Genomic DNA, 17,519 nt, shown 5'->3' on the forward strand with positions numbered 1-17,519 from the left:
TATTATAAATTTATAATTCTCCTAAAATTAAAAGGCAATAAGCAATTGTTGGTCAATTGAGAAGGGAAAAAACTCGATTCCATATTTCCATTTGCTTGAGAATTGAGATCAAGACTTAAAATTTTTGGATAAACAAAAAAAAAAACCAGAACTCTGATTAGATGCAACAATACTCAAATCTCGTAAAATTTTGTGATTTGTTTCAAAGATGACATTGAAAAATTGAATGAACAAAATTATTAAATAAAAGTAATTCTCTGAAATCTAAATAAACATATTCAATCCATTGCTTTTGTAAACGAAACAAAATCTACGGTTAATACGTGTTTGGAGCGATGATTGAGCTCCGGCTACTGTTAATTGATTTGATATGAAATTCCTTTGTGAAGTCGAATTAAGGCGAGAAACAGCATTTCAGAGCGAATCAGCCCTTTTTATTTTATTCTATTGAGTTTGTTGTTGCTTACGACATTCTTTTTGACCAAGATAGGATAGATAGATATATATACATATAATAAGAATAGATCAGGGCAGTGTGAATAGAAATCAGGGATTTAAACCCTCATGAGTCATGGTGTATTTAAAAAGATGCCACATTTTTTTTTTTGGGGGGGAACCGAGACCACAAGCCAGCATACAGCATTCGGACCAAGAGAAAATTGACTGGATTATTATTATAGTGAGCAGTTGGTGGCATTAGCCATGCACGGGCTATCTAATTTTATTATGTTTAATATTTATAAAATTGATAAAATAAAATAATACTATTATTGTAAGATAATTTGCAAGATACTTTATTATAAGACATAGATTATTCTTATTACTTATATTAATTAACATGATATTACTTGAGTTTTTTCAATATTACTCATAGTTGAAGTTATGAGCAAAATTCATTGACCTCCCTTTTAGTTTATCTTAATTATAGATATATTCTTTTTATTTTTAAAACATATATGAACCTCTCTTATAATTAATAATTTTTGAAAACAAAGCATTCTTTTATTTTCAAAAGTATATTTCCATCCACCCAACTATTAAGTCATATATACTAAACCAAAATACCCTTTTGAAGTATTATCTAAAAATTATTTAAAATTTTAAAAAATGAATGCATATGTTTTAAAATTTTATTCATATTTTCAACTTTTTAAATAATTTTAGAAATTTTTATTTTGTAATCTTTTTAAAAATACAAGATATAAAAGTTTTCTAAAATAATATTTCAAACGTATATATAAAAAAACATAATGAAATAGTGATGTAATATATAATAAAAAATAAATTAGTAAATATAATTTATATTTATTTCCAATAAATTTATTTAATTTAACTATTTTCTTAATTATTTAAATTTTCTTAAATTGATAGGGAGAGAATATAAAATTAGATTGTAAGGTAAATTAATAATTTTAAATTTTTAACATAATTAAAAACAAAAATTAAAATATGTTGACGGTGTTAGAAATTTGAGTAAAGTGTAGGTTTTGAAAATAGGAAAGAGATTTCTGTAATTTTAGCAAAATAGAGGGGAGTCAGTGTAATTTACTCTGAAGTTATTAACTATGAGAAAAAATTAAATATAAATTTTAGTTTATTATTTTTGAGCCTTTAATTTTTTTAAAGAAAAGGAAAAGGAGAATTACATACAAATTTTTCTCTTAAACTTGGTTGTGAATGAATTTTGAAACAATTAATTATATTGAGGTGCAGTTTATAATACTTCTCCCTTTGCAAAATAACCATGACTCTGCCACTAATAGTATGCATGCGTGGATTAATGGTCACCCTGGTAAAAACAAGAGCAAATTATTTACGAGGGACCACCAAATCTAAAAGCTACTTATTCACAGGGACCTTAAGTGTTAAATAATTGAACGGGAGCTCGTGAATTTTCATAGCCTGGGTGTTAAGTTCTTAAACCTGATCATTGCCTCCTTGGCATATGATTTATGAGATAACAACGTGGATAAAGTAACAAGAGATATACTAGAAGAAGATGAGATGGGATGGAAAATACTCTTCGAAACATATTATAGGGCATTTTTTAAAAGTTTTGTTTGTTTTAAAATATAAAATACTGAATAACTTTTATAATTATTTTTTTAACCATACGCCTACTTCATCTTTTTTTAATAATATATTAGAATTTTAATTATTATTATCAAAATACTTATATAAAATATTTAATAAGAATAAAATTGAAAAGATGTAATTTTAAAAAAAAATTAAAATTTCAACTGATATTTTTTGGAGATCTATAAATTAATTCCTAATACTGTATATTTTATTTCGGACGGGGCAGATATTTGGAAGAGAACAAAGCAGTAGTGGTGCCATTAGAATCCTCGTCGTTCAGTTTACCCAAACGCCCAGTCGCCCACCAAATGCAGACCGCTCTTCATCTTCATCATTATTCACTCCCCTTCAAGTCTTCAAACGAACTCATAATTTTGAATTTTCCCCCACCTTCCTTCGTTATTACATCCGGCATTGCTCCTATTCACATCTAATTTACAATTTATTATTAAAAAAACATACTTTTTTATAAATAACAAATCATTGCCATATTTTTGCATGTCACAGATATAAACAAATTATATGGCTAGGATGTAATAGGATGTCCACCTAAATCATTTTTTTGAAAAAAAAATCAGGGTTTTTTTGGGGCCTTTCGTGGCTTTATCAAATTATCATAATCAAACCACAGGAGCCCCAAGCTTTTGCCCGTGTGAGGTTGAATCAGGACAAGGACTCGCCATTACTTCATACTTAACGCCTCATCACAATGTCGTACCATTATATTCTCTGATACATATTCATCTGATCTCCAACACAAACACGAATTCCCCTATTGTACATGCACACCCCCTCTCTTTGTATATATCAAGCTTTCAACTCGAAGTTTCGTTTACTCTCCAATGTTATCTCGCTTAAAAATGCATCAACCATTTGATGTATTGACCAGCATGATGCAAACAAAATAGATTTGATACACACACAGAGACTATAGATAAATGTGGGAAAACTTGTGACCTAAAGTGATAAATTCCAAGGCAGACAAGCTAGATTCCTTTAGCCTCGGGCGTGGCACCGTCCTTGTGCGCATATCAATATCATGTTAGGCATTGTACCTTGTCTAGGGCACGTGCCTATAATCATCATTCCCACAACCACTTCCCATATCGTCATATCCTTCCCTACCCATGCTTATCCAATTTTCAATCCCTAAATGTACTTCTTCTCCTTGTTTTTTTCCTCGCCAGAAGTGCACCTTTAACTCTTTAAAAATTTACTTTTATATTACTTTTATTTAAAAATATAAAATATTTTTAATTAAATTTTATTTTTAATAAAATAATTATTTATTTTTAAATTAATTTTATCTTTTTATATTTATCTCTATTAAATATCCTACAATAAATGTAAAATCATCATCAATAAAAACACTTAAAAAATAATAATGTTTGAATATTTAATTTATCAAAAAATATCTTACATGTTTTAACAGAGCAAGTATCAAATTTTAAAGCTCAAGCAAAGTCTTTTACGTATAACTCAAAATTTAGAGTTGCTATGCATAATGTAACCTTAATAAGTGTATAAAAACTTATTTATAATGTAATCTATTTATAGCGAGGAAAGTTAAAATGGGAGCTACCAGTTGATCCGGCCACTCTTGCAGCCCTGTAATCTCTACTCTTCTGGCAGTGGTCCAAAGTCCGAACTTCATATTTTGTTGGTTGCTATCATTCAACCAAATGGAGAAAAAGGAGAGGTAAAAGGGGAAATGATAATTGGGGACTCAGTAAAAACATTAATGATCATTATAAATTTTAAATTATTAAAATTTTAATAAAAGATTCAATCCTTACTTGTAATTAAAAAAATAATTCGGTTCAAAAATTTATTGACTATATTTGAAACTATTTTTAATATTAATATTAATTGAGAATTTACAAAAGTTAGTTGAAATATTAATTTTTTTACTTTTAATACATAGCTAAACCACTTAAAAAATTATGTAAATATATTTATAATTATTTGTAATATTAGTTAAAAATTTACGAGAGTTAATTATAAATTACAAACTAATTACTTATTATTTTATACTTTTAATATATAAATAAATCATTTGAGAAATCTATACTATTAGTTGAGAATTGACAAAAGTCAGTTGTGATTTGTAAGTAAATCACTTATAATTTTTTATTATCGCTTGGAAAGTTAACAAAAGATAATTGAAAGTTTTTGTGACATTAGTTGAAAATTTACTAAACTCTATTGTAAATCTCAAATCAATTAGTAAAAGATAATTTATTATAAATAAGGATCATAATATGTTGTTGATATTTCAATAATTAAGGGCCTACAATTATTATTAATGTTTGGAAGAATGATAAGTAATAATCTTGTAAATACATTAATGTCAAATTATGAATTTTAGCATTAAAGCATGGTAGAAGAAGTATTAAAATTTGAGAATATCAGTGTTAAAAAACTTTAATTTGACATAATATTCTTATAAAGTTCTTATTTGTCATTTTTTTCTGATGTTTTTGTAGGATCCTTAATTATTATTTTCTTGAGGTAGTAATATAAAAGAAGAAGAAGAAGAAACGGGCCATTATCAGCAGAGGAAGCAGACCCACCAGCTTCCAAATAGAAAGGTTTCATAAGATTTTCGTGATGCAAAAGCCAACCTTGGCACCCAAAATTCCATCTCGCGCCTAATACCACATAAAATATTTGTCAACATTGATAAAACCAAAAAGCCTACTACTTTGGTTGGTCCATACATGACATGGGCGCTTCATTTTGGTATTCCATCTCGTGATGAGATAGAAAGCAGCAAGCTTGCGATAGAGACGGCTGCCTTTGTCAGCTTTTGTCTGGCGAGCGTGGTGGAAGATCAAGCACTCCCTTAAAGTCATGCAATTGTACGGTCAGTAAATCATCGTTTATTAACTCTACCAAATCGGACAACCACATTATTAGAATTTATAACCACTGTTCATGTGAATTTTACTGCATACAAGAATAATCGATAATTGTTTATGTCTACGTATTATATGTATTTTAAAGTTTTAGCAGATTGTCCTTGTGAAATCTTTGCCTAGTTGTCCCTGGGGTAGTTGGCAAGTTAACTTTGTCATTTTGATGGGCCTTCCTATGCTCTCTGTGTCTGTCTGGCTCTCTGCCTTTCTTTCCCTTCACGCACGGATAGCCAAAAAAGCATAGTTATCCTAAGTTCCTCTCAATCCTCCTATATACATTGACTGCAACTAATCTCTTCTTCTTTTTGCTCACGCGAAACGGAGTTGCTAAAAGCCTTTTGCTTATAAAACTGACTCAGCGAAGAACAGATAAGAATATAAAGAGGCATGAATGGTTCTGCAAGTTTTGAGGTAGAGGATTCCGAGTTCGTGGAGGTTGATCCCACCGGAAGATATGGAAGAGTATATATTGAATACCCTCTTTTATTCTTCAGCTCTTCGTTCTTTTATGTTGTTGTTTGTCCATTTTGATTCTGGGTTTTTTTTTTTTTTTAACTTCATATTGGCAGTACAACGAAATTCTTGGCAGAGGGGCTTCAAAGACAGTGTATGAATCATACCCTTATTTTTTCTCTCGTTTTTAGCATGCCCTACTCAGAATCTGTTTTAGTTTGAGGTTTTCATTTTGGTTCTCGTCAATATGGGGGTGTATTTATTTATGCAGTTACAGAGCATTCGATGAGTATGAAGGAATAGAAGTAGCATGGAATCAAGTGAAGCTCTACGATTTTCTGCAGAATCCTGAAGATCTTCAGAGGCTGTACTGTGAAATTCATCTTCTCAAGACCTTGAAACACAAAAACATCATGAAGTTCTATACTTCATGGGTTGATACTGCTAATACGCATATTAACTTCGTCACTGAGATGTTCACCTCTGGCACTCTCAGACAGTAGGCCTTCATCTTCTTCATCAGTATATATATTCTCTGGTCCTTTTAATTATCTTTTGCTGGGTTTTGACAATGAATAATGTCAAACTGATTGTCTGAGCAGGTACAGGTTCAAACACAAAAGAGTTAACATTAGAGCTGTGAAGCATTGGTGTCGGCAGATTTTGGAAGGGCTCCTTTATCTTCACAGTCATGACCCTCCAGTGATCCACAGAGACCTCAAATGTGACAACATTTTCATCAATGGCAATCAAGGGGAAGTTAAAATTGGTGATCTTGGCCTCGCTGCAATTCTCCGCAAATCTAATGCTGCTTCTTGCGTTGGTAGGTAGAAAATTATTTGTCGAAGTGGTCAATTACAACTGTTATTCTCTTAAGCTCTCTGTTTCAGGGACATGCTCTAAGCTAGATAGAAGGGCTCTGTGTGTTGCATGGACGAAAGAGCTGCATTATTTATTTCCTTCTTTCTTTTTCGAATTCAGGCACACCAGAATTTATGGCTCCGGAAGTGTATGAAGAGGATTATAATGAATTAGTTGATATCTACTCTTTTGGAATGTGTATCTTGGAGATGGTGACATTTGAATACCCTTACAGTGAATGCACCCATCCTGCTCAAATTTACAAGAAAGTTGTCTCTGTAAGAACCAAAATTATATTATATTGCCTATATTTACTTTGCTTCTTTGAATTCTTTTTTTTTTTTTCCTCAATAGAAAAAGTTCTTTATTCATACACATACATGTTCCCTCCAGGGAAAGAAACCAGAAGCTCTCTACAAAGTTAAAGATCCGGAGGTTAGACAATTTGTGGAGAAATGCTTGGCAACTGTGTCCCTTAGGCTTTCTGCGAAAGAACTTCTGAAAGACCCTTTTCTTCAAATTGATGATTATGGGTCTGATATGAAAGCACTTCGGTATCAAGGAGATTGCTATGAAATAACCCCTTTATTTAGACAACCTCTTAATGGAGTTCGCAGCAGCAGCAATTCAATCAATGAGTACACTGATTATCTCAGTGGTTATGGACCAGAATCTGAGTTAACCAGCGAAATTGATCTGTTTGATTGTGAAGATGATGATAATTTGGCTGAAGTTGATACTGCAATCAAAGGCAGGAGAAGAGAAGATGATGGCATTTTTCTGAGACTCAGGATAGCAGATAAGGAAGGTTGGTATTTCCATTTTGTTATGATGTTCTTGAAGCTTTCTAGCCTTTGATGATTTTAGTATCCATTGTTCTTATCATTGCAGGTCGAGTTCGAAACATCTACTTCCCATTCGACATAGAGACCGATACAGCATTGAGTGTAGCAAGTGAAATGGTCGCCGAGCTAGACTTAACTGACCAAGATGTAACAAAAATAGCGGATATGATAGATAATGAAATTGTAAACTTGGTCCCAGAGTGGAAAACTGGACCCAGAACGGAAGAAAGTCCTGAATGCACTAGTGAAAGTCTCTGCTTCAATTGTGCTTCTCGTGGGACCTTCTTTGATTATGTATCATCAAACAGCCCATCAGCTAAGAAGCTACAATTTCTTCATTGTTCCAGAGACGGCTGTGCGGCCGTTCATGGCCGTTTTGAGGAGATCACTTACCAAGTTGAGGGGTCTGAAAATTGTGCTGCAGATGGTCCTCCAGCTGCTTCAAGTCAATCTACTGGCATTCGCTATACTGATATCTGGGCTCAGAGAGATGAACCGGAACCAAGTTCAGAGGAGTTAAGAGACATACATGGTGACAAATCACAGGAGGCATTAAACCAATCGATTGATGATGATGAGAGAAGTATTAATGGGGATGATCATATTAATCCCAACTCAAAAGACACGTTTTCTAATCAAGAATTAAATTGTGTTTTCCTGGACTATGAGAATGAAATTAGGCATGAACTAAGATGGCTCAAAGCAAAGTACCAAATGCAGTTAAGGGAGCTTAGAGACCAGCAATTAGGTGGAACGCCAAAACTCTCAATCACATCTCCTGACCCCGAAGAATCAGAAGAGCATAGGAAATACAGTGGGGTCCCAAAGCTACCAGCTACAGCTTACTTCAAGACAAGGAACAATATACCATTCTTGAGGCTTTTAACCACCAGGAAGCGATTTCAGGCTGATGCAGAGAAGAACAAGAAGTGCTCAGCTAAGGCTAATATCAATATGGTGCAGGATATAGGTGAGACTAGTGGATCTAATAGTCCTGAGCAAGTTGTCACATGCAACGATTTTTATGCTGGAGCTTTGCTTCCCCACTCGCTTCATAGAGCGACCTCTCTTCCAGTTGATGCAATAGATGCGTAGATGCCACTAAAACTTCATACATATCTCTGTAAAAGTGGATTCCATGGCAAATATACCGATGAAGCTGCTTGTTCTGTTTGCTTTGATTAAGGGAAAATCAGAGGTAATTGAAGACATACATCAATGATTATAGGCCCCATTTTATGTGAATCAAAACCAGATATACGTCATACAGAGATTAGCAAAATCACTTTAGTCCAAGAAATTTTCCCTTCATGCAGTTCCATCTCCTCTGGCCCAAAAAAAAAAAAAAATGGTTCCGTCTCCTAAAAAGCGGTGCTAACTACTTCACTAATCCAAATTGATTATTGTATGATAATATTTTTGATGATGATGTTTTATTTGATATGCAAAATCAACATCCGGTTCCCGAGGACTTGATTTCCTGAAATTGTAGAGAAATTTATGCTTCAACTCAAAGAAATATGGGACTCAACATTTAATCATTTGACTTCATTAATTACTTGCATGCGGACTTTTATATATTGTCTTTTCTCTAAAAATGTAGATTACTGTAAAATTTTCATCTTTCCAACTGGCTTGATGAGCTATGTCATATCAGAAATGGTGGGATGGCCTTTCACTTAAAAACCAGGAAATTATATTTGTAAGCAATAGAGACTCCCTAACCAGAAGCTTAGACCACTTGGCATGTCTCAAGAGACAAAGCAAATAATGCTTGTCTTCACTTCCTTCCCGTGCTATGAAGGGGCACAAAAACAAGATGATAAGCTCTTCAGTTCTCTTTTGCCCTTCTGTACCAACTTAGGAGGGAAATATCAATGATATATTTTCCATGAAGATTGCTTGGCCACAAAACTTGAACCTTTCATTTCTAAGGAAAACTCCAAAGATGATGCCTTCGAGATCACAGAAACGGGGGTGACTCTGAGCAGAACTGTATGGTCCTGAAAAGTGAAAAAAAAGTGTGGCGATCAACTGGATAACTACTGCGGCTCCATGTGATTTTGTTGCAGCATGTCTCAAGCCAACTCGCCAGACATTTGAACCATAAAAAAGGCATTGCCTTATAATAATATCCACGAACCCTTTCCTGAAAATTGTATGCCGCAGTACTCAGAACACGCAACATCCCTCTTTCCTTCTGGGAGCTAATTGATGAACAATTAAAAAGATTAGAGAGATTTCTGGTAGGGAAAATAGGGAAATGTTCATGTTACCTAGGCATTTTTTAATTTTTTTAGTAACATAGAGAGAGAGAGAGAGTCATCAAGGTTGAGGATGAGGGAACAGAGGCATCAAGTCCACCAAAGTTTCAATAACTGAACAGGGATAAGTCCTGGATCATCCTGTTTAAATTATTTATTATGCATGTTCGGACATTTGATTTGTGATTCTTATAAATAAACTACCAGCCAAAAACGTGGCGGTGTAGGTGGACGTTAATCAACATGTTAAAAATGTTTTTAAAAATTACAAAAGGAATTAAACATGTCATCAATAAGATACGCATGGCTTAACCCAAAAATTAAAATTTTGTTGTGCTGCGATATTAAATATACTTTAAAAATATACACACTTATGTATCATAATTCAACTGAAGTTTTTTTTTTAAAAAAAAATAGAAAGCTAAATCGTTTATGATTCATTTAACCCAATGCCACATAATAAATGATAATTTCACACTTTTTTCCTGGGAGGACTCTTCTCTCCGAGGCCGAGGCATTGAGGCTTCCCATGTTCAACTTAGGCTCCAGAAAGCAATGAAGAAGGCAAAAATCACTGCCCGAAAGCAACCCATTATTACTATTCACTACGCTGCTTTAATCATCGCCAAACTCTTGTCACTATCACCCTTAGCTTTACCTGTTGCCCTTTTCTACCCTTCCCCTCATTCTTCTTCTACTTTACAATTCAGCAGCACTCGGCCTAACTGACATTTCTGGAACTAGTATGACTTTAGATCTTTCATAACTTCATACTAACCAAACTAGATAGATATTCAATTTTCTTTTAGCATATAGGGCAATGGATGAGATCTCTGATGAACGATATAGAAAATCATGATGTTACTGAATAAAACACTTTATTGGATCCATTGGATCAGAAAAATTCTCTAACTGATACAATCAAACTGGGCGGACGAACATATATAACCTAGAACAAAGTAATACAAAGACAAAACAAACCTTAGCACAACCTTGGCCCAATATCGGCCCATACAGAATATTAAACAAAATATCCAACACTATTTTTCTAAATTTCCCCTTAAGTTAGAACCAAAAATATTCATCATTCCTAACTTGGCTAACATTCTCTCATGACCCGATGCACCCAAGGCTTTACTAAATATGTCTGCTTGCTGATTTGATGATGAAACATGTTGTAATGAAATTAAACTTTTCTAAAGCTTTTCACGAACAAAATGATAATCAATTTCAATATGCTTGGTCTGTTTATGAAAAACTGAATTAAAAGTAATTTAAATTGCTGCTTTACTGTCACAGTTTATCAAAACAAGAAGAACACTCTCAACCTTTAAATCTCTCAGAAGTCTTGTCAACCATACAATTTTTGATACAACATTTCCCAAAGCTTTATACTCTACTTCAGTAGAAGGACGTGACATTGTAGCTTGTCTCTTAGACTTTCACACAATAGGTGCACCTCTCATTTTAATAATATACCCTGTCATTGACCAACGGGTATCTGCACAAGCCTCCCAATCAGAGTCACAATACGCTTCAAGTACTGTTCCTCTATTAGAAGTAAAGAAGATTCCTCTTCCAGGGTCTTTCTTTAAAAATTTAATTGCATTCATTACTACTCTGAGATGTGACTTTCTAGGATTATTCATATACTGACTTAAAACCTGCACAATAAAATTTATATCTGGTCGATGCCTAGTTGGATTGGACAATAGTAGATCCTTCTCCCCTTTTTTAGGTTCACAGTATAGCTTCAAACCTTAGACCATAGGAACATTTCTTGGCTTAGCAGCACTTAATCCACAATTGGAAATTAAATCTAAAGCATATTTTCTTTGATTTAATACCATTCCCTTTTTTGACTTTGCCATTTCAAGATCTAAGAAATATTTCAAAGGACCTAAATCTTTGATTTTGAATTGATAGTGAAGAAAATCTTTTATTTCTTGAATAAAAGCATTAGAATTTTCAGTAGTAAGTAAGTCATCAACATATGCAAGAATTAAGACTATATTGTTTCCCTTTTATTTAGAAAACAAAGAGTAGTCATGCTTACATTGTGTAAAACCTCTTGCAATTAGAGATTTAGGCAATTTCAAATTTCACTGTCTTGATGCTTGTTTTAATCCATGTAAGGACTTAACAAGCTTGCAAACCTTTTTCTCACCTTTATAAAAAAACCTTGAGGTATTTTCATGAAAACTTCTTCAGTCAAGTCTGCTTGAAAAAATGCATTATCAACATCCATTTGACACATGTTTCATTTGTTTTTAACAGCAATAGATAAAACAGTTCTAACAGTGGGCATCTTAACAATAGGAGAAAATGTGTCAAAGTAGTCTATTCCTTCAATTTGACTATACCTTTTAGCAACTAATCTAGCCTTTAATTTGTTCAAGGTTCCATCAGCATTATATTTCTTTTTAAAAATCCAACTACATCCTATTGCTCTTTTTCCTGCAAGAAGATCAACTATTTTTCAAGTATTGTTCCTTTTTAAGGCATCTATTTCATTTTTCATTACTTCTATCCATCTACTCTCTATAACAGCCTCTTCAAATGTATTTGGCTCAATAATATCATATGTACAACAAGAAAATTTTTATAAGATGATAATACACTAGAATAGCAAACGCTATGTTGAATAGGGTATAAGATTTTCCTTTTTCTCTTAGACTGAATGCTATTTAATTGTTTTAAATCAATGTAATCGTAATCTTTAAACCAACTAGGTGGCTTTCTATCTCTAACATGCTGAGATTTTGTGGCTCTATTTGAGAACCAGAATAATCTTCATTATTGGTTATAGATTCATCACAAGCATTGATATGTAAGCGTAAATCATCTATAACAGAATCGGAGGTGTTCTGTGTATTATGGCTAGGAACATTCTCAACAATAGGATAATTATCAAAGGAAGTGTCAAACATAAAAGGCTCTTGAGGTTTGATCAATAAATCTCCCATTGGTTTAGAACTTAAAAAAACTTCATCTTTCTAAGGAAATTTATTTTCAGGGAAAACAACTTCCCTACAGATCTAAAATTTATCTTTTCTAATGTTACAGATGATATATCATTTTTGACTGCTAGGATAACTTAAGAAGACGCAAGGTTCTAATTTAGGCTGAAATTTATCTACCTTATTCAGTGTTTTGGCATATGCTAAACACCCAAAGATCCTTAAATGATATAAATTAGGTTGTTTGTTGTAAACTATTTCATAAGGCATTTTATAACTCAGTATCCTAAATGGTGTCCTGTTGATTAAATAAATGGCAGATCTATAATTTCACCTAAAAATTTAATTGGAAGATTAGCTTGAAACATGAGGCACCTAACAACCTCAAGTATGTATCTATACTTTCTTTCTACCACCCCATTCTGTTGGGGTGTATAAAGGCAAGAAGTCTCATGAATTACTCCATTATTCACAAACTTAGTACCATTATTAGTCCTAACCCTTTTAATGTGAGTAGAAAATTGATTTTGTGCATAAGTAAAGAAAATTTTGATAAAAGAAAATACTTCAGACTTATGTGTTAACAAATATACCCAAGTAACACATGACGTGTCATCAATTATAGTCAAGAAATATTAATAGCCTTGATGGGCATGTTCTTTGTATGGTCCCTACATATCCATATGAATAAGATTAAAATAATGGATAGAAGTTTTATTACTAATAGGAAATGACAGTCGTGGTTGTTTTGCTTGCAAGCATACGTCACATTTATCCCTTTCAATTGGTGATAATTCATCTTTCAAAAAACTAAGATGTCTTAAAACACTATATGATGCATGGCCTAACCTAAGATACCAAAGTTTATTATTGGAAACAAAATGACTACAAATGGGGATATTAATATCTTCAACAATATAAAGCCCAAAGTCAATTTTAACAATCGTCTTCATGCTTTCATTGTAAAAGTCCTGTAAAACACATACTTCAGGAAAGAAAGCAACAACATAATTGTGTTCACAAGTGAGATGAGAGATGGAAATTAAATAACAACAAATGCCAAGTGTAAACAAAACATTTTCTAGAACTATAGTATTAAATAAAACAATGGAACCTATATGTTTAACAGGTAACTTATTAGAATTCATATTTCTAAAGAAGGGCTAGTATATTCTATATATGAATGAAGGTATGTTAAAGAACTGACAACATGACTAATGTCTCCAAAGTCCAAAAATCAATGGGCCTTATATATGTCTGTAACAGAGAAAGAGGTTTGGTTAATAACAGATAGGATAGTATGAATTGAACCTATTAACTCTTTTGAGTCACTTATAGTAACAGAACCCATAGGGATAGAACGAGTGTCTTTATTAATCATTTTAGTGATGTTTTCATAGTCTTATTAAGAGAGGAGTTAACGACCATATAGTTAATTAGCTCCAGAAGTGATGCTAGCAGTAGTAGGTAGTGTGTTTGCATGATTAATCTATTTATCCTAGGTTCCTCCCCCTCATCCAAAGTTTGCAGGAAAGCCAATCAAGTGGTAACCATTGTCCCTTTCATGTAATGTTCTTGATGATGATAGTGTGAGCATTCTTCAGAAGAGCTTCCTTATCCAAGAGCTCTATTAAACCTCCCTCGACCTCTTATAGCAATGGCAGCGTTATCATTATTCAAGTTAGAGGATGAGAGAACTAAACCACATTGCATTTCTTCTTGGCAAAATATAGAGTAGGCTTGATTCACCATGGGAAGTGGATTTATCAAGAGGATCTGGCTACGAACTTATTGGTATGAAGAGTTGAGCCTCATAAGAAATTGAAAGAGCCTATGTTGTTCAATTGTTTTCACATACTCAATAAAGTAGCTAGAATTGGTCAATGGCTTTACAATTGAATATTCTTCCCATAGTTCTTTCAATCGAGTAAAGTAGCTAGAAATCGACAGAGTCTTGTGCAAGCAAGTTAATCAGTTGATGGAGGTTGTAAATCTTAGACCCATCGGTGAAACTGAATTGTTCTTAAAGATCTTGCCAGACGAGATTATCACTTTTCAAGAAGGTGATATTGGTGGAAATCTCCTCAGACACAGAATTTATTAGCCAAGAAAGTACAATAGCATTGTAGCGATCCCACTGGGTTCAAAGTCTTAGTTCTTGAGATTCTTATAAGCAAGTACCATCAATGATCCCTAGTTTGTTTCTTACTTGGAGAGCCATTTTCATGGCTCGACTCCTTGTTAAATAATTAGTAACACCAATGAGTGGTTGCGAGACTAGTATTGTGGCTTACATCTCTAAAAGGTGGAGAAACAGGGGACAATTAATCTCCAGAGAAGAGGTGGTGTTTTGGGTAGAGGGGTTTTCCTTAGAAGATAGCATCTTGGCAATAAGATTCAGAATAGAAGTGAGACAAGTAAAGGTAGGAAAGATGAAGATAATCTGGAAGTTGATGGCAACAATCAAGATGGTGTTTTCTTGGAAATACGATCTGGAATATTCAAGAAGGAAGAGGTTGAAGATGAAGTGGATAAAAGCGGATCACGAGCATAGTGTCACAACCTATGTTCAGATATAAGAAAACCTATAAGATTGTGACATTTTTTGAGACCTCTAAGATAACGGAGAGAATTCCAGAGCTTTCAAAAAGGATCTAGTATATTCTAGAATGTTCTAGAAGCATCTAAAACAATCTAGAATTATCTAGAGAAATTTAAAAATATCCAAAAAAAATCTAAAAGTTTCTAAAAGGTTCTAGAAACTTATGGAGGAATGTGAATATATCTAAAATATTCTAGTATATTCTAGAATGTTCTAGAATATTTCACACATATCTTGAAGGTTAGTTTCTAGAAATATCTTTGTAAATATCTAAATATTTATTATAGATATTTTTTATGAAACATTTTAGAGGATGAATGTAAATTGTAGGATTAGATTGATCTTTACCGTCCATTAAGAAGGTGAGAATTTTCTAGAAAGAAGAAGAGGCCTATAAATACCCCCACAACCCCTTATTTATAAACAACAAGAAAAATAATCAAAGTTCTAAACTCTCAAGTTCTCTCATCCAAGCTCTCTTCTCTCTTATGTTCAAGTTTTTTAGTTTCTTTGCCTACATCCTGATGATTCTGTTGACTTAACAAAGATCAAGAAGTTGATCACGCTAAGGCCGGCACGATTTAAGGACTAGGGAGTTTTAAGGCCGTGACAATAAGCTCTGGTACCATATATAAAACCACGATGTTACTGAATAAAACACTTTATTGAATCCATTGGATCATAAAATTCTCTAACTGATATAATCAAATTGGGCGGACGAATATATATAACCCAAAATAAAGAAATACAAAGACAAAACAAACCTCAAAACAACCTTAGCCTAATATCTTCCCATATAGAATATTAAATAAATATCCAACACTATTTTTCTATAAACGATGCTAAGAAGGAGGATTTTTTATTGTTCAGGTTTCAATTGATTAGGAGCGTGTGTGACTGAGTCCAAACAGTTATAAAAGTCATGGTGTTGGGTCTCTAGGAGCATGTATGATTGATTCCAAACATGTTAGCTGGCAAAACCAAGTTTCATAGATTTCTCCAATTGCAACAAGCAACGAACGATGTGATTTCTTTGCGCTATATCTGTTCTGCCATCTCTCCATGTGATGATAGATGGATTTTAGGGTATGTTCTTCCCTCCTCTTCCCTCCCCTCTCCCCCAACCAAACATACCCTTATGGACGTACATACAACAAAGGGATGAAAATTGAGTTTGAAAGCGCACCTTCCTTAGTCAACCCCACATTGCATTGTTAAACAGTAACATAACTATTGGTCAACACAGATATCCATAGGAGTCATGATATAATGAATCAATTTAAAAAATCCAATCCTATCGTCCTCACATATAAGATCCTTTTTATGATTTATTTAAAATATGCATTTTCTTCACTATAAGATCCTTTTCACTGATTTTTTTATTCTATGAAAAATGGTTGAAGTTTTTATATTAAAAATTAGAAGGAGTGCTGTATTTTCCCAACATGACCATTCCATGGTAATAAGTTATCAAGATTAAGCAAGGGGTAAATTGTCTACGTATTTAAGAATAATGAAAGATGCATCTAAATCAATGTTTTATTTGTAAACTATGTGTAAAGAATTGTAAATAAGTTACTATATAAAAAAAGAATTGTAAATAAAATTCAATGTTTGAGTTGATAAATGCTAAAATATTGATATTTTAATAAAATATTACTCATTCTGTTCAAAATATAAAATACTTTTAATCAAATCTCACCCTTTAATAAAACAGTTATTTATATTTAAATTAACACTGTCTTTAATATTTACTCATATTTAATAAAATGTTTCACTCTAAAAATATACAATAATTTATTTAATAGGGGTACTTTTAAAAAATATAATGATTATGCATAAAAAGACTTAAAATATCTTATATTTTTAATATTTAACTCCTTTTAAAATATTTTATATTTTTTAATAGAGGAAATATTAAAATAAAAATAATATTTTTAATTACTTATCAACATTGTCACCAATAAAATAGTTGGTCACCTATAATTAGTTAAGGAGTTATTTGAAATTATATTATAGTCTTTTACTTGGATAAGAAATAACATTAATTTCTTAATATTTATTTGTAAATTTATTATTCACTTCATATTTATTTTCTTATATGGTACTCCCTCCATATAAAAATACAAAGTATTTTTAACCGAATATCACTCCCTAATAAAATAGTTACCTACTTTTAAACTAATTTTATCTTTTCATATTCATCTCTATTAAACACTCTATAATAAATATAAAGTCATTATCAATAGGAGTACTTTAAAAAAAAAAGCAATGATTATACCTCAAAAAATTAAAAATTCCTTACATTTTTAAATATTCAATTCTTTAAAAAAATGCCTTATATTTTTGAACAGAGGGAGTATCTATTTGAAATTTTTTTATGTCTTTTTAATATTTTTTCCGTCAACTAACTATCACAATGAAAAATGTTTAATGGGAGATTGAATTAACGAATACTATTTAATATAATGTTTTAGATTTTAATCACTAAATAATAAATTAATTATAAATAATTTTGAGGCATAGAGATTACAGTT

The 17,519-nt window shown here is 32.3% G+C and overlaps 1 protein-coding gene across 1 annotated transcript; it reads left to right on the top strand.

Moving 5' to 3' along the window:
* Positions 1-5,003: 5,003 nt before the first annotated feature.
* On the top strand, positions 5,004-8,456 carry LOC129309637 (probable serine/threonine-protein kinase WNK9). The gene is made up of 7 exons (XM_054951291.1): positions 5,004-5,459; positions 5,567-5,604; positions 5,722-5,949; positions 6,053-6,273; positions 6,432-6,589; positions 6,705-7,119; positions 7,203-8,456. Exons 1-7 carry the CDS (start codon positions 5,385-5,387, stop codon positions 8,249-8,251), a joined length of 2,184 nt encoding a protein of 727 aa, XP_054807266.1. The 5' UTR covers positions 5,004-5,384; the 3' UTR covers positions 8,252-8,456.
* Positions 8,457-17,519: the final 9,063 nt, after the last annotated feature.

Source organism: Prosopis cineraria, unplaced genomic scaffold, assembly GCF_029017545.1.
Source record: "Prosopis cineraria cultivar Desert tree isolate PC_DT_omini unplaced genomic scaffold, ASM2901754v1 PC4, whole genome shotgun sequence".
Lineage (NCBI taxonomy): Eukaryota > Viridiplantae > Streptophyta > Magnoliopsida > Fabales > Fabaceae > Prosopis > Prosopis cineraria.